The sequence below is a fragment of the Falco rusticolus genome, chromosome 5 (genome assembly GCF_015220075.1).
Source record: "Falco rusticolus isolate bFalRus1 chromosome 5, bFalRus1.pri, whole genome shotgun sequence".
Classification (NCBI taxonomy): domain Eukaryota; kingdom Metazoa; phylum Chordata; class Aves; order Falconiformes; family Falconidae; genus Falco; species Falco rusticolus.
In genome coordinates this window covers 62,961,113-62,985,298 of record NC_051191.1, presented here as the reverse complement: position 1 = coordinate 62,985,298, position 24,186 = coordinate 62,961,113, and the positions used below count along the sequence as shown (strand labels likewise).

The 24,186-nt window shown below is 46.0% G+C and overlaps 1 protein-coding gene across 5 annotated transcripts in view; it reads right to left on the bottom strand.

The window, feature by feature from the left end:
- Positions 1 to 6,295: 6,295 nt before the first annotated feature.
- Positions 6,296 to 24,186, bottom strand: part of HIPK2 (homeodomain interacting protein kinase 2) — a 135,045-nt gene continuing 117,154 nt past the window's right edge. For all 5 annotated transcript variants that reach the window (XM_037390244.1, XM_037390246.1, XM_037390245.1 and 2 more), the window contains 5 exons: positions 23,895 to 24,074; positions 20,996 to 21,277; positions 10,634 to 10,881; positions 9,462 to 9,622; positions 6,296 to 7,718 (listed from right to left, as the gene is read on the bottom strand). In XM_037390244.1, the coding sequence (XP_037246141.1) occupies positions 7,251 to 7,718; positions 9,462 to 9,622; positions 10,634 to 10,881; positions 20,996 to 21,277; positions 23,895 to 24,074 (1,339 nt within the window). In that variant the 3' untranslated portion in view covers positions 6,296 to 7,250. The remainder of the gene's footprint in view (positions 7,719 to 9,461; positions 9,623 to 10,633; positions 10,882 to 20,995; positions 21,278 to 23,894; positions 24,075 to 24,186) is intronic.

Below are 24,186 nucleotides of genomic sequence, written 5' to 3'. Positions count from 1 at the left end.
GCTGGTGGTCCCGGAGCATCGGGCACCCATGGGACAGCAGCTGACCAGCCTAGAGCTCAGGCAAGCAAGCCTGCAAAAAACTTTTTTGTTGTTATTGTTTTGATTTTTTAAAGAAAAAGGAAACAAAAGAAAAATTGGAGGTGCCATAAAATAGATAGGTAACATTTCTGATCAGAATTCCAGACCGAAGCTTTTCTGTCTTATTCCTTTCCAAACAGTTTGCTGAAAAAGAAAAAAATAAAATCAAAACACATCAGCATTAAATATTAATTCTATGCCAGCACTGCAAAAACTCCTTGGCTACGTGAAAGTGGGATAAGCTTTGCTTTTGCTCTGAGCATTGTTGCCCCATTGCTTTCTGTTTCAAAGAGGAAACCTTGTTTGAAAGAAAGAAAAATGGGAAAGGAAAGGAAGGGAAGGGAAGGGAAGGGAAGGGAAGGGAAGGGAAGGGGAAAAAGAGAAAAAGAGAAGAGAAAAAGAGAAGAGAAAAAGAGGGGAAAAGGAGAAAAAGAAAAGAAAAAAGAAGAAAAAGAGAGAAAAAATAATCCCTGGCTGTCAGAAGTACACACAAGTATTTACAAGGTTTGTGTGAATCTGCACACAGTTCCCCTCACAGCAAAAGAGTTAAGAACAGAGATGTCACAATATTTATCAGTGCAGTAAAAAATATCATTTTTGGAAAAAAATATACCTTTAGTATTGCCTTTCTTAGATTAACTATGATAAGCAAAAAGATTAAACAAAAAATTATCTTCAAACACACATGAATAGTCTGTTATAGCAGCACTGCTAAAACTGGAAGGACAAAGCTAACCCGTAAATGAGAAACAGGAGTTTCAAACCATAAATGCCGAACACAACGCCTCCTAGTACGCTTCCTAAGACTTCTGAAGAACCAAGCCAATCTACCGTTCGAATTTCACGCTTGACACACACAAATGCTCTAAACCGTGTCCTCCCACTGAAAGCGCTTGACACGTGCAGAGCTCAGCCTGGCTTACCTCCGGTCCGGTTCCCACACCTCCACCTGCATCAGCAGCTCTTCACAGGTCACACTGCCTCTGGGCTCCCCGTTTGCCACGGGGGAAAGAAGACCCCTCCAGAGCAGAGCCCTCGGCTAGCAGTGCTCTTCCGCACGCTGCCCAAGCTCACTGGAAGGGGCTGCTCCTGCGGGGGGTCTCGCTGTGTGCCTGCGGTGGGCGGTGAGTGCAGGGGCATCCTGGCATCGCTCGCAGGTAGTGGCGTTCCCGGGTGGTGGGAAGGATGGGCCACAGGGATAGGGACCAGCCTGGAGAGCCCAGGACCTCCTGTCCGACACAGTACTCCAGCAAGCAGCCCGCACACGGCCATTTACAACGGGACCGCCACCACGGTTTCAAGCACCACTGTAAAATGGTGCACCTCGCTCAGCGTCTGCAGCCCAGGGTGAAATCCTCACCGTCCTCAGAGGCAGCCTGGTTGGAGTACGGCCGTGGGATAACCCCAGCAGCGCAGACCCATCTTCTCCTCTCCGAGCACGGAGGAAGCAAAATAACTGGTAGGCACGGAAGTGGGCCACAAGCAATCAGCTAGGGACTCCGTGTACTTTGGACACAGGCCTCCTCACAGGAGCGCCAGCAGGACTTGGGACTGCCCAGGACTGCAGATCAACTGCTTTGAAGCTCCCACGGCAAATGGGACCACAGCAGGGGCAGCTCTGTCAGCAGGAAGGCAGAAATCTTTCCCGTCCCACCTTTTTACCTTCTGTGGTGCCTACCCTCAACAAGGATTACATCTGCAGACCTTGCACACAGGTATCCAGGATCTGGCCCACATGTAGCACTGAAGATCTCTGATGGGCTGACTGCCAAGCCATGGAAGAACACACACCTAAGTCCAACACCTGCCCAGCTGAGCCTGGCCTGACCATGGCAGCACGGTTTGGGGTCCGACTCACAGCACAAAACCAGCATCCTAATCCTAAATCCAGGAAAGAGATGCTACAGAAACATGCAGAGCACCCAGAAGCTCATCCCCACCACGCAGCTCACCATTTCCACACTGCATTGTCGCCACTGAAACACTTTCATCAATGTGAACAATAATGAGAGAAGAAAAAAGTTTTCGACAACCCCTACGCTTTAGGATAGCAGCAATATTTAGTGTGAATTTCTCTGCTCGTCAGGCTAGCTACTCCAAATGCTGACAAAAACTTGAGAGAGAAAAAGAAAAAGAAGAGAAAGATGGAGTTCCACAGTGTATCCCCATTGCCTGGCGGTCATGACTTGTGGGTTCATTTCATTTCTGGAGTGGGTGGGGGTCTCTTTCTCTCTCTTAGAAAAAAAAAAAAAAAGGATCTTTGGTTAAAGAAAAAAACCCAGGTTGATCGCTCTTCGAGTTTGCAAATGGAATTGCCTTCAAACCAAATTACAAGACATAATCCCTTGAAAGTATAAAAAAGTAAAAATGTCATAGACAGAAGGGTCCCTTTCTTGGAATGTTTAATGTATTATGAGAAAATGACGAGAAAGAGAAAAAGAGAGAGAGAGAGCTGCCAAGGCCCGATTTCTTGGGTGCAAATAAGTACAATTCAACTGAGGAAGATGCAATTGCATTTGCTCTCTCAAACAAATGGATCTGGTCCAGTCTGCAGTGAGAAGTGCTTCCATTCAGGTTTTCTGTTCTGCTCGTGTTAGTGGCCCTCTCCCCTCTCTCCTGCATCTTGGTTTCACGGAAGGAATCTGAGCATCCACCTCTGAGGGGAGGCAACGTTCATGCTTCCTTCTGCTTCCCCCACGAGAAGAATGCAAGGCAAGGTGATGGGAAAAGAGACCGCTTTTTCACTGTGCCAGCCATAAGCCACCCACAAAACTTCCAGTATCTAAACATTTGACTCCCCTCTCAAGTTTCTGTGCCGTTTACCCCACGCACACAAAGAACACCAACCCAACCCAACCATGCCGATCCTATTTCCTCTCCAAAGGACTTTGCAAGCAAAACAAGCCGGCTGTTATGATGTATGCAGCACCGACAGCATGCAAAGATTTTGCTTCCTCTACTGAAACGACCATGTTTCCCTGTGACTAACAGTACCACACCTGTTTCCACACCCTGCCTTTATACAGGTACGAGGGAGCTGTTGCTCAGCTCCCCCAAATTCACCAGAAAACACAGCTCTCACACAGTGTTGCACCATCAAAGCAATTCGATGGCTGTGCCAAGCATCTCTTGCAATCGCAGCGTCCCATTGCCACCATCATCTGATCACCTATAGCTGGCACATCAGCAGCTGCAGGATGGACATGAAAGGTGGCTCCTCGGCCACGCACTGTGCCCCTTCTTGCTGCCAGCTTCACTGCCAAACGCCCCTCAAAATTAGATTCAAGCCCGTGTGGGAGAGCAGGTCAGATGGGTACACAGGGAAAATGCAATTAATACAAGTAAAACATTGCTGTGATTGAGATTCCAACCTTCCACGCTTCGCTGGTCCTAGGCCAGAGGAGCACATAAACAAGTAATTAAGCTGAAGGGTTTAAGTCTGTTCTTTAGGAAAGCAGTGAAGTGCATGATTAAGTCTCTGCTGAAGTCCTATCGGTTTTTTTATGGAGTTTAAATTCAGTCACTGCTTCCCCCCATTTTAACAGAGGAGGCGATGCAAATAAAAACATAAATATCTAATCTCTAGCAACCAGAATAGCTTAATAAAATTCCACAACAAATAATTATAAAGGAACGGAAAATCTACATTAGAGACAAAAAATAATAATAATAAAAAAAGGTGAACCAAGCATCCTGGTCCTGCGGACACCTGATTGAACTTCAGTGAGAGTGAAAGAGCAGGTTAGGAACCCTGCCCTGTCTGCGGCCGTGCTTTGCCCAGCTAACGCCATCTGTGCACGCCAGTGTCCTTTATCCAGTGATGGGACTGAGAGCCACGCTCAAGCCTCCGTCACGGCTCCTCCGATAGCTCTGTTTCTGGAGAGCCATCTATCTGCTTTCTCCTTTAGGAAATCCAAACCCTTAACATGTTGCATGGCCGTGGGTTCATCAAAGGGGCCCAACGACTGTGGCCTGGAGCACAAATAGGTCTTGGTCTCATATAAACGTCCAATCAAACAAAGTAATAATGAGCTGGATCCTAGGGCACCAAGGTCCTTACCTGCCTGTGATCCAGCTCTCCTGACAGATCATTACGGTAGCTGCTGTTTGGTTTTGGCCTCTAAATGAGTGTTTCTGGAATTATTCTGAAATGCAGACGTGACCTGGAGGATAACTGCTGTCCCTCAAGGCTGTAACTGCTCTCACAGAGCGGCCCCACTCCCCCTAAGTTAGTGGCAGAGTTTTCATCCTTGGGACACTCTTGTTTCCCCTTCCTGCTGTAGTTTTCACAATCACAGCAACCCTTCTGATGCCACTGATGAAAAGAAATAAAATTAACGACAACAACAACAATACTAAAAGAGAAAAAACAACCAACAAAGATTAAGGAATGCGTGTGCAATTAAAACCCAGAGTAAAATATTATAATAATAAAATAATAATCATAACCATAACAACCATACATTAAAATAACATTATCTTTCCTTTTCATGACACAAGCAGCATGACACTCTCGCTCCTGCACTGGTGGGAGAGGAGAGGAATGCAACAGCGAGCGCAGGGCTTCGTTTTCCTGCCTCAGAGGAAAGGGGACGTGTCGTCTTTCCGAAGGAAGCGGGGTGGGGGTAAGGTGCATGGGCTGCTGGAGATCGCATCCTCACCTACAGTATACTGAGCTGGAACCAAGGACGGGCAGGAGAAGAAAACTGTGCAAAGGTAGCCCAGGAACCAGAGCTGGCAACCAGGGAGGTTATTTGGTGCTCTGCCAGAAGACAACAGCCTTGTTGAACAGCCTATGCATATCGGGATCCCTTCTTCCAGGCCAGCCAAGCACTTACTGCAGGACCATATATTTGTGCTTGTCTTTCTGTCAGCTTTTCCCTCCCGAGAGAGCCTCCTTCCTCGCTGCCACCCAGGGAACCCATCCCTCGCCACCCTGCTGATGAACCTGCTATTTTCCAGCATCTTGTGAAATACCTGAATACTTCATGCTTTAGTTACAGGGAAATGTAGAGTGGAACTGAGCAGCCACGTAGACTTCAGTTTTCATGGAAACACGGAAATGTTCTATCAAACTCTCTTCTCTCCTTCCTCCCCAGGCCATCCACAGGCATGGGTACTCTAGAGACACTTCCAAATATTGATGCACCAGTGCAACTGCCAGTGCAACTCCCCTCTGAACCAAACCTAACTGTAGGAAAGGCTCTCTTTAGAATCTGTCAGAAAACAAGACGACCACGTAGTGTTCCTTGGTGCGGAGGACGCACAGGACCACCGTGCTCCCCGGTTCCAACCTTTCGTGGCATAGGTGAGAAGGGAGGCGGGGAAGCACACGCTGTCGCAGCTACATTACAGCGGGTAAGGCCTGATGTATTGCAATACTTTTTTTTCACATAAGAAACCCGAGTTTGATTCGGGAAACTGGATTTTCTCCTGCTTGCTTTGGGACTCCAGCCCTTTCCCGACCTCCTCCCATCGACAGACGTAGTGAGAGATGTTGGCAACAGCTAGTGTTTCCCCCTTTCACAGGCTAAAGTTTTGTTCCCATTTCACAGACACAACCGGGACAACCTGACAATGTGGGTGGATGCTGTCCTCCCACTCCACCGAGAACGTCGGCAAACAGCAGAACGAGGATGCGGTTTCCCGGGAGGAAACCTGTTATTTCAACAGGATAGAAACAGACCAGTCCACAAACGAATCCCCAGACCCTCTGGGAGTCACCTGGGTCTCCCAACCAACCTGATCACTTCCAGCCTATCCAGTGCTTGACAAAACACCCAGCTACATGCACTTCTAACCCCGACGAGCCTCCCCAACACCTCGCCAAGAGAGCGAAGATTGACGATGTGGGAAAAAAACCCCACCACTGCTAGCAGAAGAAAATCGGCAATAACAACACAAAAAAAAAAAAAAAAAAAAAAGAAAAGAAAGGAAAAAAAAAGAAAAAGAGCTGAGAGTAAATTCCGACTAGCCTCAGTCAGTTTCTAGGAGTACCAGTGGAAGTAAACCCTTAAACCGCATCTGTAGTTCGGTAAGGCACTACGAGGGAATGATGTAAAACTAAGACTGTGACAGTTGTAATGGCTGTGCCGAGGAACACACCACAGAGAGAAGGCAGCATCTGCACACGCACGCACGCACGCACACGCACACACACATACCTGCACAATCACATTTGTTACATGCCTATGTTATATCACTTTTCTTTGTGCAATCACATTGAGGAATAGTCTATTGGTATCGTTGAAGTTCAACACAAAAGAGTAAAAAGGGCATATGACCTGTATAGTGCTACATTCTACCTGGGGGTGGGGGTGGGGGCAGCTAAAATGTCTCCTCCTATACTAAAACGGCTAGGGATTGAAAAGGAAAATTTCCAAACAAACCAAAATGAAACGCAACTGAAATCCAACATACATTATTAGAGATCTCGTTTAGGAACAGCATTTCTCAGGGATTTATCCAGTGTGTTCAAGGAAAGGGAGAAACATCTCCATTGCTTCTGCTCTCAGCCAGTGCCGCAAAGCCTGTGTTGCCCAGGTGTGTTTAAGTGTCATGGTGCTAGGTCTCAATTTAAAGCACTGGGACATTTTCTCTGCCCTCAGCCTCCCTTACCCACTTCCCATTTCCAGACACAACCCACCCCCCCACCCACCCCCCAACCTTATGGATGCTTTGGGATACAAAGACCACTGCAAAGACGGGGTACAGACCCTTTGAAATGCTGGATAAATCCCTAATCCATATACCTATTGGATTAAAAACCTAATGGATTTCATTTTAGGTGTTCTGGACAACAAATTTCTAAATGTAGCTCACTATTGGATGAAAATAACCTTTAAAAGTCTGTTGGTGAAGTTCTTCACAAGACAGGACCCACTGGAGGGCCCTTCTGCTTCTCTCTCTCTCTAGTTTGGTGCAGAATGGTTGGTTTTTGTGGTTTATTTTTTTCTGTTCTTTTTTTTCCATTTTCTTTTTTTTTTTTAAATAAAAAGTGTAGAATTGGTTCTCCCCCTTCTTTCCTCTTTTTCGTTTCTTCCTTAAAGTCTCCTTCGTTCAAGTTTCACGCGAGCCTCCCATTGCATTGTTAGTTTGTCATGTTCTTCAGTACAAAAGCAGCCACCTCACTCCCCCGGCACGGGTGCGTCTCTCACTCCTTATTCCAGTGTTTAGATGTAAGGGTACTGGTTGACCTTGGTGGGGCTCAGTGGGTATCCAGTGTAGACTGTGGAGGCTGGAGAAGCACTGATATAGGTCTGATGGGCAAACTGAGCCTGGTACTGACTCGGGTGGATGGTGGGTGAGGGCAGAACCCGTGGGCCCATGCTGACAGGGACCTGGTGGACGATGCTGGCGGGGTAGGTGGTGTGCTGCACGGCATGCCGTGCAGACCCTTGGGAGGCCACCAGGTGCGCGACGGTGCCCGTGGAGCCCAGGGCGGCGGGGGCGGTGTATGTGTAGAGGTGGGGTTGGGTGGGCAGGTGAGCAGCGGCAGCCGCGGCCAAGTGAGGATGAACTGTACCATGGCTGGGACTATTGTGCGGGAAAGAGTACGGGGCCTGAGCTATTGTTGGAGTGATGTAGGCTTGCTGTCTCCGGTGACTCCCTGTGCGATCAGTCGTGATGTGCTGCTGGGCCTGGATAAAGACAGCAACAGTGATAAGTGGTTACAAGACAAGAGACGGCTCTTTACCTCCTCAGTGGTTTCTGGGAGCATTCCTACGACACCAGGATGGCCTCAGGAAAGTCCCTTGTGCTCCTCCTGACACCCTCAGCACCACCAAAGTCTTCCCTTGGAAACCAGTGACAGCAAAGGGTCCCTCCCAAGCCTAGGAAGACCCTGTGGTTTCATACACACACCAAAATGGCCCCCAAAAGGACAACGGATCCCCCAGTTTGAGCCACAATCTGCTAGCACACCACAAAGACCCAACCTTGGATGCCCGGCTCCTAAGAACATCTTCCCCAAGTCCAGTTGCTCACGCAACACGCAGCTTTTGTTAGTGAATTCTCTGCTGATAGGTGGCACGCCGATTGCTCAGGGGGATGAAGTTGCCTAACTACGCCTGAAACAGGCAATTTATTTTCGCTCAGTTTGGGTCTTTGCAGTTATAATTTTCTCGGTTAGTAAAAATAGCTACTTTAAAGACAACCCCCTTGGCTCAATCAGATCCTGCAGGTGCCTGGTACCCTCATGTAATCAGCTATAATTACTTGAGCATAGGCAACTTCTTGTGGTGGGACAGGAGCAACATCTTTTTCAGAGATTTTCTAAGTTGTTTTTTTTTTGAATTGCAAGGACTTTTCCCAGTCGTTTGTAGTCAAGAGTATTAAATAACCAATAAAGTTGGAATTAGAAGGCAAGAATGGCAATGCTCCATGTTATTTCCTTCTGTTCTTCCAAGCCCTCTCACCCTCTTTGTAAGCACTCCCTGTGCTGTCACTGTGGTCTGAAGTGCGGCAGCCACGCTCCTCCCCCACTTTTGGAAACAGCATCTCGCCCACTTCCTCCATTTACACTCACTTTTATTTCAAGTTTGTTTAAATTTTAAAATTTCAACTACATTTTGAGGGGGAGGGGACATTCTTCTCCCCTAAATTATTTTTTTTTTAAAAAAAAACAGTCCTGCTTATATCCAGCTCTGGATGTAAACCAGCACGGTCCTCTGAGGTCTCCAACTTTCTCCTCTTGAAAGGCTGGTGACTGTGCTGTAACCTCCCTCACCTCTCACCACCGGGGAAGGGAGGCCCCAGGTGCAGTGCGTGAAAAGGGCGTTATTTACTGAAACTCCTGGGGAGCTCCCTGGGTGTTCTGATCTCAGACTATGAAGCATCTTGAGAGCTGCATGCTGCCAAGTAATGGGATTTGCCCAGATCTCAGCCCAGGTTTATCACAGGATGGATCAAACTCATTACATGAAGTCATGTATATGCATCAGGGCTCTGCTTTGCCTTGTCACACCTGATGGGGACTTCTCTCCCAGTCCTGCAGCCAGGCTGATGCACTCCCTTCACCTGGAAGATACTCTCCCTCCGTCACCTATAGCTAAGGAGGATTCAGTCCTTCCTACACAGTCCTGCTCCACTCCTTTGTGTCTGAGCCACTGCACCTTCTCTCTCACATTATTCCCACTCACACTGTTAAATCCTCTAACTTCAAAACACACGGTAAGAGTACCACTTAGGTACCCAGGGGTGGGATTTGCGCTACCTCTGCTGCCTGAGCTGGAAGATCAAGGTCTGAAGTGAAGTTGAAACAAGTCGATCAAACCCGACATGAGGCCCAGCTAGCATTAGACTGGCACAGGACAGCCCATGCTGGAGGAGCAGTAGGTAACAGCTGGATGATGCACCACTAAAATCTGTCTCGGTTGACTTACCTGACTTAGATTAAGAGGCTGCTGCTGCTGGAAATGTGCTCCTGGTCGCTGCTGCCTATAGGCAACGGCTCCAGACGAGCTCCCTGAAGAGTGACCGCTGGTGGAGGTCACGGTGCTGGAGGACTTGGACTTGTAGGAGGATGAGTGGTGACTGGTGGTGACTGTGCCAGGAAAGGAAACACATTTGTAGCTTACATCACATTCTTTTAATTGCTCACCCTACCTTTTCCTCACTGAACTTCCTCCAGAGTGGCTTTTGGGAGGAGACATACAACAGAAGCAGGATAAGAAAACGGTTTCTCTTAATTAACAGAATACGTCAGCAGTGTTTCGCATACATGGCCAGCCTATTATCCTAGAGGCAGACAAGTAGGCCCGATATCTGGACCCAAACTGGGCCCGGAGAAGGCTTTATAGATCCTTCAGATGTGCGAGAAACTGTTCTGCCAGCAGAACTGTACAATGCAGGTACAAATCCCGAGGAGAGGAAGGAAAGTATAGTGTGCACAGCACAGAAAAGCTCTGGCTTGGCTGACCTCACAGTGAGTGGGAAGGGAGGGAGAAGGAGCTAGTGGGGAGCTCACCCTCTGAGCCTTTGTGTTCACCAGCAGTGCGTCAAAAGAAAGGACTGCCAAGTAGCTCAAAGCCAATTGCTTTGGGCCAGACTTCCACCATGAGCCCCTTTTCAATACATTGTACTATCTAGCATTGCAGGGGCTCTGGATGAGCAAACCTCATCAGTCCATAATGAAGATCCTGGGGAAATGCTCTTCCCAGAAACGTCAACAAGTTTGGATGAAAATGCACATGTGTTTTCAATCTCTTACCCGTTTTAAAGTAAACCTACGGAAAGGCAAGGCAGCAAAGATTCACACTTGCATTTGGGAGCTTTTCATGTCAAATGTTGAGCTAAAGGCTGCATTCTGTTCCTGGGTTTGTACAGAAGTAACTGGGACCGACACTTGCCCCCGTGACTCCTGAGTGTACCAGGGCACATAAATAATGCAATATGGCTCCCAAGAACAGATGTGTCACTTGAGAGAAGGGCAGGAGCAAAGTTTCTTTGGAAAACAAAACAAACAAACAAACAAAATGAAACCGAACAATGAGATTCTTCCAAGATAAATCATTTATTTCTTACTAATTTTCTTGACGGAAGAGGTGCAATTTACCTGGTGCCAGGCTATCGCACTCTACCAACACCTCACTGGCCTGGGTTTTCAGTGGTGGCACGATGATCGTTCGGGGGTTCCCACTGCAGTGAGTCTCTGGAACCCCTTTGGTGTCGTAGGTGTTCCCGTTATTCTGCCCTGCGCGATGCTGTACAGCGTAAGGACTGTTGTTGCTGGAGGAATCAGAGTAGGGGGAGTCATGCACGGTGACACAGCTGATGACGTTCTTCCTTTGCTTGGACAAGGTGCTGAAACACAAGCACACAAGTGGAAAGAGTGAATGGGCAACAATCAACTCGGAAGCCACCAGAAGACTCTGCCTGTGGCAGACTAGGTCTGTGAAGGCAAAGCACACCCTTCAGTCCTCTGCCAGAGAGAGGCTGCTTAAGCCAAATCCCAGGTTTCAAAACTCACTCGTTGCTATTCCAGGAAAGCCTTCATGGAGGTCAAGGAGTGAGTAAGACATTGTGGATAGATCTTATATTCACACTGCTTAGAATAGCACTGAACCAGACTGCCAGATTTATTTTCAGACTGCTTTTTATATATGTGTGCAGTAGAAGCCCAGCAGTTATACTATGCTTTGCTGCAAGTCTCACCACCCACACAAAAACGTGGCGGTCTCTCCCAGCCTTCCAGCAATGATTTAATAATAGATGCCATGACTTTTCATGCTTAAATCCCATGAATCTACAAAATACACACCGTTTTATTTACTAATATGGTACAATGGGCATATATTCTCAAAAAGCATCTGAAACTGGGGAACGAATTACGAAAAAAAGAGCGAAGTCTGTAACGCTTTTGGTTTTCTTTTCTTTCTCTGAATAGGCACTGGGTCTCCTGGCTCTAGCATGGATTATCAAGGTCCTGCTGCAGCTAATCTATCTATGACATCAAAAAAGTGATTAAAAAAAATACATCAACTCTTCCAAGATTAGCGCTAGAAGTTCATTAGACTAGACTGTGTGAGTACGATTGGGATTTGCTCTGCTATTGTGTCTAATTATTCCTGATGGTTTCTCCTTCCTGTTATGAGCTTGTTTGGGGAGAAAAAGAGAGAGCGAAAAGGAGGAGGGAGGAAGGGGGATGGTGAAGATTTGCTTAAATGGCTCACATCCTTGACAGTGCACAGACCTTGACTACAGAAAATAGCTGCTATGTTTCACTGATTGCATTATGTTGTTATGGCAACTGAAGTTTTTAAAATGATGAAAAGAAATGGATAGCACATAAAAAGCCAAGTAATTAGGCTTAATGGTGGAAACAGCCCCAACAGGAACAGAAATGCCATGGAGAAAAAGGAATCCACCTCTTAACTTCTTGAGTGTGCACTTTAAAAAGAGATAGATCCCTTTTCCACAGAGTGTCCTCTCCATTCTCTCTCTCTGGCCTATCCAGTCTGGGAATCAGCTGATTAATCCCAACTCAGCCTGTGACGGAGCTGTTTGCTCCTGTGTCAGCATCGCTTCTTACCCAGGGAAAGGTGGAGCAGATACTAAGAACAGTTTCTTTCCAAGGACATTGTTTGCCTTATTTATTTTTCACAGTGCTAAAGCAGCACTGGTGGGTTTCCTTCAACTCATCCACTCCAAAGTCTTTTTACCACTTTGCCTCTGAGACCTGTAACTGAAAAGCTATCATCTTCTACATTAAGGAATGCCTTGGGGTGCTGCATTCACAAACAACTCACCGTCACACAGACTTCCCCTGGGCTATCATGACAGGATCCTGGTGCGCCCCAAAGAGGACACACCACCATGTTGTTCTATGCGCAATGAAAAAACATGTCTTGAGAGGCCCCTGTTCTCCTAAAGTATTGACACTTGAAACAGGGCATATGATAGAGAAGGAAGAGAAACTATTGCACAGTAATCTGGAAGCTGAAAGCAATCTTTGCGGGATCAGGGATCTTTTCTATAGGGAAGGTATACAACAGCAAACCCTCATGTTCTGACTTGCCACAAGGAGCTGGAGAGTGCTGGATTAACAATGGAAAGAGCAACAGCATATCTTAGATGGACACGTGCTGTAAGTGAAGAAAGATGTAACTGTTTGGATATGATGCTACAAAAGAAGAATATTAAACCAATAAAAATGACGAATATTGCATCAATATTCCTCTCTCCTTCAGTAGAAATGCCTGTAATCACACATTTATGAGTATCCACACTGCTTGCCCTTTGCAGCTGCCCTTGGCTGCCAGTTGGGAAGAGATATATATTCTCTACCTCTGACAGTTATTACATTTTATAAAGAAAAATCAAGTCACTAAAGAGTTTTCTGACAACTGATAAGGTCTAGCTATTCTTTTACAGTCCCTTCCTTACATAAGTGGCTGAGCTGCTGAACTGGAAATACTTGCTGTCAGCTGACACTTGACATGGGAAGGCTGAGCTGTAGAACTGGAAGGGTATTTTCCTGTGTAATCCATGCTATTTATTGTTTTAGAATGAGCATATTTTTCACCAATTTGATTGAAGGCTTGTCAAAGCAGAGACCATGAGAAGCCGCCTCCTTCAGAGTGTTATAACTCCTTGGTTACAATGAGAAAACCAAATAGATCTCTTTGGTTAAACAAGCAAGTGACCCCAACCCCAAACCTTTCCAGAGAAAGGGACCACAGAGGGATATGAAACTCATTTCATGGATGGGAAACTGAAAAGAACCAGAGTTATGGTCCTGCCAGGCCTTACACAAGTGCTCAGCACTACTAATCTGTGCTATCCACCAAAGTCAGCTGGACTATTCGAGTAACACAGCTAAAGCACATGGGTAAATATTTGCAGGATTAGGGTGCAAGTCATTAGGCTCTTGATTCAGCAGACTGCATCATTTCAAGTGCATGAGCCATCCCATTGAAAGCAGTTGGATTTTTGTTGTTAGGGAAGGTAACGCCTGTGGTTAATGTTAGAGCAGGCAGAAGTCAGCCAGGACTATTCACACATGCTCCAAGCTCGGCACCTGCTGTACCATAGCCTGCCCCAGAGATTAAGGGTGGGAATTTCAAAAGCACCAAAGGCCCAACTCATGCTGAAAACCAGCTGATTCACAGCCTTAAAGATACACATTAAGCCAAAATGGGGTGTCTGAAAATTCAACCCAGGAAAGCCAGTGCTCCCCCTCCCCTTCTCAAAGCCTTCTCGCTAGCCAGCAACTGCCCTCCTCCCAGCTCCCTCTGAGGACTCAGCTGCCCTCCCCACCTCGCAGTAACGCAGGAGTTATCTGTGTGAGGTCCAGGCTGATGTATCACCTTCCCTGCTCACAGACTATCAGGACTGAGAGCTTTTACCTGTTGACACAGCACTTGCCTACTCAGCAAGCTTACTGCATTCCTGTAACTCAGCCACAGCTTTTGGGGATGTTTGTGCTTACACAGAAAAATACTATTAAAAGTCTTGCCCCCTTCCTATTAAGCTCACTCCAAGCCTGGTAATTGCTTTCCCTCCTGCAAGCACAGTAGCAGCAGCATACGTGATTTAGTAGTGTTGAGTGTCGGCATGTGTTCCTGGTCAGCTTGTGTGCCTGCCTGCATTATGTGGGTAGGTGTATTTTAATTCTTCAGAGGAGGGAGGGGGAAGATTACCAAAGTGGCATCAAATCCATCTACACAGACTGAAAAGCAATAAGCCAGGAAGGCTTTTTAACCCTTACTGGCTGGAGCTGCATCCTGCCTTTCAGAACAGCAGCTAGAAAAATATACATTGCTTTATAAGCTTATTATTAGTTTGTGAGTAGCAACCAATTCTCACCTGGTCCCAAAGAGCTTGTTCTTAAACTTGGACACAAAACAATTCATGTCTGCCCAATGTGCAGACACAGAGCACAACCATGCCTTCGAACATGCAGAAGCAGGTCTTGGAGACAGCTCTCTAACATATACCATATCCTTGTGACCGCACAGCAGAGAGAGGAATGTGGGTCCCTATTCCCCACAACAAGGAAAGATCTCAAGGAAAAGTCTGACAGAGGAAAGAGAAGACAGTTTGTGCACAGGCACTAGGCAAGAAACTAAGGTGGGCATCTGAGATAATGTTAATGGAAAGCTGCTAAAGGCAGATGTTGAGAACAAAAAGTGAGAGGAAAGGAAGGAAAAGATGATGCTGAATTAGTGTTAAAACGACGTTTAAACCACCTCAATAGCCAAGGACAAGGACAGGGACAACAGTTCCTGTAACAATGCAACTTGAAATAATTTGTACTTGCCGAAGGCCCAGCTCAAGAGCTTGGCACGTGATACCATTGCATGAACAGCAGCTTTACACCCCACCCCACCCCCCCCCCGAGTGCCTCAATTTACACCAGAATCCCAGAAAAAGCAAATGGTCTCTAGTGAGGGCAATCCTTCAGCAGGCGGTTCACCCAGAGATACAAACCTTTCAGTGTGGCTGACGCTGTAGCAACAGAGGTGATCTTGAGAGCTGAAAGCCAACATGGCCTTCTAGTTTGGGGGAAGAAGGCAGCCATCGCACAACTGTGCCTTTGACCCATGGCACATTAGCTTTTCATCACATCACCAAAATTCTGTTCCAGGTCTCTGTAAACTTAGTAACATGCAACCTTTTCAGGTTGCTGCTTCAGAATAATCCACCTATTCTAGGATAGTATTGAGTCAGCCAACAAAAACTCACCCTACAACTGCAATCGCTCTCTTCATGTTGCAATCTTATGCCATGCATAGCTCAGCGTTGAGAACATGCCCCTCTCTCTTCAGCTCAGCCCCCATCCTGACCTGTTAATCTGCTCTCACCTTCTTTATGAATTTGTGATGGTAAGAAATATTTATCAAGTACTACATTAAGGCCATTTTATTAGGCTATACAGCATGTGCTGTAGCTATTTAAATCATATATACTGAATTGCTTAGCAGGCTGTAAAGGTCCTGCTGCTGAAGGTTTGCCGAGAGAGCTACTGTCTATCTCTGTTATTTTAAGTATTATAGTTGCATGTCGATGTGTCTTCTGGAGATGGAAGGCAGCCATCTTTTCACCAAATGACTATGGTTAGTCAACATATTGCTATGCAGAGTCAGTGCATTACTATGCACAGCATAACATAGCCACAATAGGCCAGAAGTCAAAAGAGAATTACAAATGGCATTTTGACCCTCACATGCACATCAGCAAGTTGGCAAAAACACCTGGTTTGTGCCTGCCAGCCATTTCTGTGCTAAGGGGAACGAAAGTCCTCTGAAGCAGGCTCCACCACCGCTGCACTATGATGTGTATAAGGTGAATAACAACTTGCATCAGGTTACACTCCGTTATAAAGGTGAGACTCACACAGAGACTACCCTGCATAGCTTACCGTCTTAAGAGAAAGGGAAAAAAAAACCAACCCTGCAAGAATTTTGTGCCAGTGAAGATGGCCAATGAGGCAGTTACTCAGTATGCTGACACAACAGCTGCGGTCAGTCTTTCTTGCTCAGGAAGACAGCGATTACTGTGAGGACCACACAGAAAACCAAACTGGAGAGGTGTTACTTATGATACCAGCGGAGACAGAGCAGGCAATGGGGAAGTGAGGGGCTCTCCTGCTTCTTTAAGGTGGAAGCACCCCCTAAAGCACACATCTCAAGGCCACCACTGTATCATTTCAGGAAAACAGCCACATTTTCCTTGGCTGCTACACTCATTACTTGGATGGGAAGTTATCTAGGCACATCACAACAGCCACCTCCACTGCCTTTCCTTCCAGCCCTTCTTCCTGCCATGCTCTGTGACGTGTGCCTTGGTAGGACATGGAAATACCCCTCACTGCACCACCGGTGCATTCCCGCAGATCCCTCCTGCTGGACCAAGTGTGCTTTCGCTCCCTCCCTCCCTCCCTCCCAGCCACAATTCCAGGTGCACTTGTGCCTTTCTGCTCTGTATTTAAGTTCTTTATTTTTCTCCACTTCTAAGCTTCAGAAATATTTAATCAAGGGAGGATTTATATTTAAACCACTGCACCATTTGAAGTTGCATGCTGGGGAGTACTTAACCCCTACTACTTGCTACTGACTGAATATGTGCTCCAGTTACTGAGACTGCATTTGCACTGTCGGTCGGTCGGTCTGTCTGCTTGACTTTCTTGCAAGAGCAAGTAGAAAAACTTAAGAGGAATAGATTTATAAGAAAAATATCAAATCCACTCTCCAGTTTTACTCTCTCCAGTGCTTTACAGGTAATGGTTAGACTTAAATTCTTCTTTTCAGAATAAGTAACAGTCAGGGTATTATCTTACAGCACAGCAGTAAACATCTCTTTGGCCTATAAGTCTCTTTGTAAAGGATGCTGAATGAGAGTCTAGAAATTCACTGGTGATAAACAAATGGGGTGACAAAATTGTTTGCAGTTCATATAATGCTTTTTATATGCAATTTTTTTTCTGCTGTTCTACAGGGACAAAATGTCACATGCAAAACTTTGTGGGCATCAGAAACCACGTAAAAACAGTTTCACTCACTAAAAACATTCCCTTTTTATTTTGACCATTTCAATTTTTTTTCCTATTATTTGCTTACATTTTGAAAGAAAAAAAAACCAACCTCCATTAAGCCAGAAAAGGGAACTCTTCCCCTTAATTAGTTAATCTCCTAATACTTTCTACTCCTTAAATAAAGGTCAAAACTTTTTGCAGTTTTGAAGCTTCTCCAGATTTCACTGTGTTGGGGATATTACTAGAAAAAATCTCAATGTAGCCTGCAAAAATCAGGAATTTGCCCTCTGAAAATCTCTGACCATTTCTCTGAGGACGATCCCTATGAAACTACCGAAAATGTACCTGAGGTCCCCCCTCAGCAATTTTGCCCCAGGCATGGGGTAGGGGCCCAGTAGATGGGCCCCTTTGACAAGGCCTAATCAAGCAGGTCCTCCAGAGCCCACTTCCCAGCACCTCCCCAGCACGCTTACCCAAGAGGAGCCCAACATTTTCAGGTGATGATTGATTTTAAAAACATGACACCACACTACACTCATCAATAGTGCAAAACCTGTGAGCAAGGAACAACCAACGTCCCGGCCTGCCTGCCTGTTTAGCTGGCTTTTCAAAAACGTCCTACTTGAACATCTGTGCTTTTCATTAGGAAAAGGAAAATTCTGCCCATATCACAACGAGTTCTTCAGGTTTTTCTTTCACCAATAAAAAATTTGCATGCCCTGTATGAGAAAAGCTCTCTGTGCTGTTCTGGTATTACAGAGAGGCTTTTCTGTCAGAGTAAATCCAAGCTGTAGGGCTCCTTTACTACATCAGCAGTATCATATTTTATCAGCTTTACTGGTCCATCTTAAACTGAGACTTATGAACTCTTGCATAGTCGAAGGATCTACTGCTTCTCACAGCCACAGGTAGCTCTAATCTCTCTTTGCTGAGCAATCAATAAAATAAACATTTTTAGTCTCATGGGTCAAGGAGACATTTCTAACCCCATAGGAAGTAAGGGAAGGAAGTGCTGTAGCAAATTCAGGAGCTGATCCAACATCAGTGAAGTTAATGCAAAGATACCACTGCTATTAATAAGATGGGATGAGGCAATTAACTTTGATCCGTCAAGTGCCCTATGATTTCTGTATTCTCATCTAGAAAAAGCTAATATTGTTAGGATGTGACCAATAGCATGTTGGAAGTCATTCCTTATTTTTCACCCCCACACCACAGCTATTGCCCAGTCAGGCAATATTTGCATAAATATGGGAGAGACAATGCATTCTTTGCATGGCTACATTTTTGACTCAGATCCTGAAACTTTGGGCACTGGTTACATTAAAATACATACTTCACTGTCACTCCCATTTTTTTTTTTTGAGCCAATAGGTGAGTAAGGAAACTTGGAGGTACTTTCCTAAATGTGATGCACTCTCAATGAGAAAGACCTCAGCTTTGGTAGGGGCAAAGTTCATTGGCATTAAATGCTGATACAGCTTCCCTGACTTGAAGCTACACCCTTACTCCAGCTGAAAATCAGGTCTTAGATCTGCCCAGGTCAAAAGGCACTGAGTGAGTTGATTTCATTCTCCCAGAGACAAAAAATTCTGATTCCGGACATGCTGTTTTCCATCTGTGTCTCTGCCTCTAATTCTCCAGTCACCCTAGTTACATCTGCACAGGCAATTTAACTCACTCTGGAATTCCAAAAGGTAGTAGAGAACAGCCCATGTCCATGCAAAATGTCTCTACATGGCTCAGAAATAAAATCTAGCTCTTAGGCTTTGGCCTTCCAGGAATGCTGGCACCCTGGCACTCTGTATAGATATGCCATATGGATACAAAAAGTAGCCAGGAATCTGATCCCAGGCAGGAACGTGTCCTGAATATGCTTTAGTCATATCAAAGCCAGTTTGTTTGTGTAAGTCTGGCTCCTGGGACTACTTTCCTAACCCCTTGGCAGACCTTGCCCAAATATCTGAATAACCCAAACTCCCAACTCAATTTCCAGACATTTTCCAGAAGTTTGTTCTGCCTGTGTCCCTGTAGAGGTGCCGAGTGAAAAAACTGGTCAAATGGCAGCAAAGTTGAAGCGAAGGAGACAAACATTAGCTGAAGTGGCTGCAGGATCCCAGCTCTTCCCTCTACCCTCCTCTGGATCCAAGATGAGACAGTAAGTGTAAGTATTTGCACATAATTTCCCAAAGCTTGGGATCAGCACCATGGGTAAACATGCTTGCAAATAGCTCCTGTGACCCTTGAGATACCCACCTTCTTCATGCTGCCCCACCTCACAATCTTATTTTTCAGCATCTCTTTTGTCTGGAGTCCTGGAAGTGTGGGATCCTTATTTATAGTACACCTGACTTCCACACTGACCTTCATTCAACTCTTTCTGGAAACTCACTTTCTTTCCCCTAGCAAGCTAAGGAATAGTGCAGCTTTTTCTTTTCTTTCTTTCTTTTTTTTTTTTTTTTTTTTTTTTTTTTTTTTTTTAAGTGAAGTATGTTAGTCTGTCTTGTGATCAATTCCCCTGATAACCGTGGCAAGCCTGAATTTGAGGGGCACTGAGCTCTTGCTGCCCAGTGGAGTTCCCATTACGGAGAAGGGGAATGCAAAGTGGCAGTGGTTGTTAAGAGCCAGGTTGCAACTGCAGCCCTGGATGCCTGAATCATATGGCTCCTCTTTGCAGATTTTTAGCTCCTTGAGACCAAATGCATCTCATCTTTCTGTACACATTTGCAGTGCTCCACTTATCACCACAGCACAGAGATGCAGAGGTACTGATAGATATCTCCGGTGATTAAAGGAGAATCTGCCATAAGCATGTTCTAAACAAAAAAAATTCCCTCTTGGCAATACTGGAGGGGTAAGGTTAAAAACTTCCCAGCTCAGTTACCAACATAAAGATGGTATAATTATTCAGCTGTTTGCAAGGCTACTTCTCTACAACTTCTAAAGCAGAGTGATGTCTTGTGACTGGCATCAGATGCGAAACCTGGAGTGCTTGCATGTGATAAAAGGTGCTGAAAAGACAGTCCTGGCAAACTAAGTCCTCTCTCATCCACAGTAGATGATCAGCAGTGGCAGCAGTCCTGGGCTGCACTGTTTACGCAGATGAGTTAATTCTCCGAGGAGCAAACTTAGTCACGGTGGTCTTTACAGCCTCATCTATGCCTCTCTGCAGAGTCAGTCAAAAAGCAATCAGTTTCTGCCACTTTTTACAATAAAATCATAGAATAGTTTGGGTTAGAAAAGACCTTTAAGATCATCAAGTCCAACCATAAACCTCACACTGCCAAGTCCACCACTAAACCATGTCCCTAAGTGCCACATCTATGCATCTTTTAAATATAGTTCAGGGATGTTTTGGCAACACAATCAGAACTGAGCAAACCTCTTGCAATGTATTTACTATTATTCAGTGTTCATGACACAATCACTCAATCACTGATGGTTTTTCAGGACCTTTTTATGGAAAATAGCACATATGGAAGGCATCATTTAATACTTTTTACAGATGCCTGGATCACTTAGAAAAAGAAAAGGCCATTTTAAGCTACCTTCCTTCCGAGCCCTTCTTTTTGTCTTTGTTTTAAACAAAGTTTGGCTTAAAGAGGTTCATCATCATCGGATCTCTAAAGTCTCCTTCCAACAGTCCGGTGAGACAGCAAAAACTACTACTTCCTCTTACAGATGAGAGACTATGGCACAGGGAGACCACTACACCTCCCCAAGGTCACACAGCAAATGTACAACATGGCAGGGAACATCACCTAAGTCAGCGAAGTCCTCAGCTAGTATTTTAGACTCCCCATCGTCTTTCTGCTCAACGACCTGGGTGCTGAGACCCAAGTATAGCTCCTGGGACCCTACAGCAACTCCTGGGATGCTCCAGCACTTCTCTGCCTCTGTCTCTCTCCTGCACACAGAGAAGAGCAGAGAGCTGCTACTCACCTGGTGGGCGCATGCTTCTGCTCCTCCTCTTCATCGGTGTCGCTGCTGATAGTGATGACACTCACTGCAGGGCTAGGGGTGTCGGGAATGATTATCGTCTGCCGCTGCCGCTCCCGTGTGGTGCTGGTCGCCACATCGCCCCAGCCGCATGTGACGGAGGTGCTGCAGGCAGGGCTATTGTGCACCATGGCACAGCGGGGAGGCGTGTTCTCCTTCACTCGTTTTGACCGCTGAGGCGAGCTGATGGATTGAGAGGATGAAACTTCATAGGTGGATGTATTTCTGGAAATGGGAAAGGCTGTTAGTTGGTTCAAACTCGGTTTGCTTAAGTTGCCTGTTGCCATAGCTTTTGATTCCTGGTCTCTGATTCAGTGGCACTGATTTACTGAGTCTAGGAAAACTGCAAAATTGGCATAGTCACCTCTTTAAAGGATGCCTTACATGACTTATTGATATAATGGCCTGAAAAGCATTTTCTTTTAGTAAAAACCTAAAATTTGTTTTCCCTAGCAATTTCCAAATAAGAAATGCTGCCTCCCAAGAGTTTGTGCTGGGAGGTAGAGGCTAGTCACACAGCCCAGACACACAAAACACAGGCAGGCACAGTATGGCTGTTGCAGAAGGAAGAAGAACCCCAACGATAATCCCTTTCTCCTGTATCCTGCATGGATGCGTCATGATCAGAGCATCATGACCAGATACTTTTTGGCCAGAAAAAGCTAAAAGTAAAATCAGAATTTGTTGTGGAAAACAACAATCACCTATCAGGAAAACTGATTTTGTTTGTTGAAAATTTAATTTTCTGTTTAGGAGTCTTTTCAATGAACATTTCCTGCCCAGTGCTTCATCCTCTAGGACAGTGGAGTCTCATGGATGAGAGCATGCAGATGGAAGGACACATACTCAGTTTCGTTTCATTCCCATGTGAGGCAGTAGATACAGCACACAAAAATCAGAAAGAAAACAACAATCTTTTTATTATGTGGTAGAAAAACATTCTCAAGTCCTGTTTTTTTTTTTCCCAGTCTTCCTACTTCAGCTTCCTTGCCTGACAACTGGAAAGGGTCCACTTGGATCAGGGATCAGAACACAGAAGCTGTCCACCAAACAGTGCAGCACAGGTCTGCAGATGGGAATATTTACTACAGCACACCAACTACAGTCCATTTCACTCAGTTCCCACATTTTCTTTCCTCCTTTTATTTCCTGTATTTCTTCTGCCTACTGCTGAACATTTGCAGCTTCAAAACTGAAAAAAACAAAGTTCTGGTTTTGTTCTGCAGTGGGGCCCGGGCTGCACATTCAGCCTGGCCCAAAGCTAACAAAAGGAATAGGTGGCATCCATCAAAAGGAAGCCCGCTTTGGACCTATCGCACTATACCAACTTACACGGGGTCTTTTGCATAACAAATAGCTGCACAGTAGCATTTGCAGTGCTTTTTGAATACCAATGAGGAACGTCAAGTACCCTCCTCTCCAAAGCACATTCCATTTGGCTACAAAAGCATCACAATTAATGAAGCTGTAGAAACCCATTGCTCTGAAAGTACCCAGTTCCTCCTGGAGGCTGCCACCCCGCCTCTGGAGAGGCAAGGGAGAGGGCAGGCCCTGCGCAGGCACACTGGTTGCAACAAGGCTCTCTCTTTTGCGGGCTTCCTGGGGACGTGGTAGCTGCCTCTCTACATTATGAATGGACTAAGACAGCTGGAGCCCACCCAAAGTAAATGCAACATTAGAGAGCAGATAAATGGGAAGGATTTAAATAGTGGCCTCTTAACTAGAGTCATATTGGTTCTGAACTCAGAGCTCCTCTGGCCCCAGTCCAGTCACCCAGGAAAACCACAAGCTCCTCTGGTTTTGCCACTGCACAAGTGGTGATCAATTTTGGTTCTCTTCCCTGCACCGTTTTGTTTTGTGTTTTTTAAATAAATGTGCTTGTTTCACAGCCCAGAGGACCTTCCCCAGAACAGCTGCACATACATCTTAAAGAGCCTTGTCCTCTAGGCAAGACTGCAGTGCTGTGACAGGCACTGCCATCATTCCACCATTTGAGTTGTGCCACATAGCAGAGTATGAACCGCAACCCAGTCTCCTCCTTGCAGAGCCAAATGGCGCTACTGAGGGTTGATAGATTTAGGTGTCTAAGGACTGCCCTTACAGCAGATGTCCTTAAAAAATGCTCTCTGTTTTATGCTGCCATAGTTATAAAAGGGCCAAGTATCTGTTGCTGGTGTGTACTGTTGAAGACAGGGGCTAACCACCTATGTTAGGAACTAGAGAGCCTGAAGGTGGCCTAAAGCGACCCCAGTCCTCCGCACTACCTGGCATTAAAGCTCAGGAGATAGGTCACCATCCCATTGCTTTTGAAAGGGCAGATCTTGTGTGCACACACCAGGCACCCGTTCCTGAAGATGGAGTCCCCTGGAGGTGCACCACCCTGTGGAAAGGCAAACACTGCACCTCAGGAGTGTCTCTGAGATGATTTAAGGGGTGGCAACTGAGCCTTGCACCATGCTGACCTGAGAATATAGCTAAATTTTTAATTGCAGTGACTACAAGGCCTCAGGTAATCACAGCAGCATAATGAGCTGTATGAACAGGGTTTGAGTCTCCCATCCTGCATCCCCTCCAGCCACCGACTCCTGCACAAAATGATGCTCACTGGGTATAAAATGCACCTGGCTCCCTCTTCTCCCTCACTCTCCTGACCTGGGTATGGAAGAGGTGAAGCAGCAAAGTCCAGTCACAAAAAGTGATGGAATCACTTGCAGGTCATTGAACAAACTTTATTTTTCCCTCAAAACTCTTATCAGAAAATGCATTCAGCAAAACCCAGATATGCACTGCTGCCTCACTGACACCGCAGCCAACGCCAGCACCGGGAATTGTGCACACTCACCGTGGTGCCGACTGGTGCTGCTTACTCTTCCTGGTGGAGGTGGTGGCGGCTGGTGGCTGGCGCATGACGTGAGCAACACCCACGTTGACGGGCTGGGCTGCGGGGAGAGTCACATGGCTAGCTAACAGCGCAGGCTGCTGCATGATGGGGTTATAATGGCTGCCATGAGCATGGGTGTTTCTGCAAAGTGGGGAGACAGGCACACATTTAAAATGCAACCGGCGGCTCTTCAGCAGGCTCTTACACAGGCTCCCATCACGTTTACCGAGGCACCCTCCTCCAGGGCCTGCTG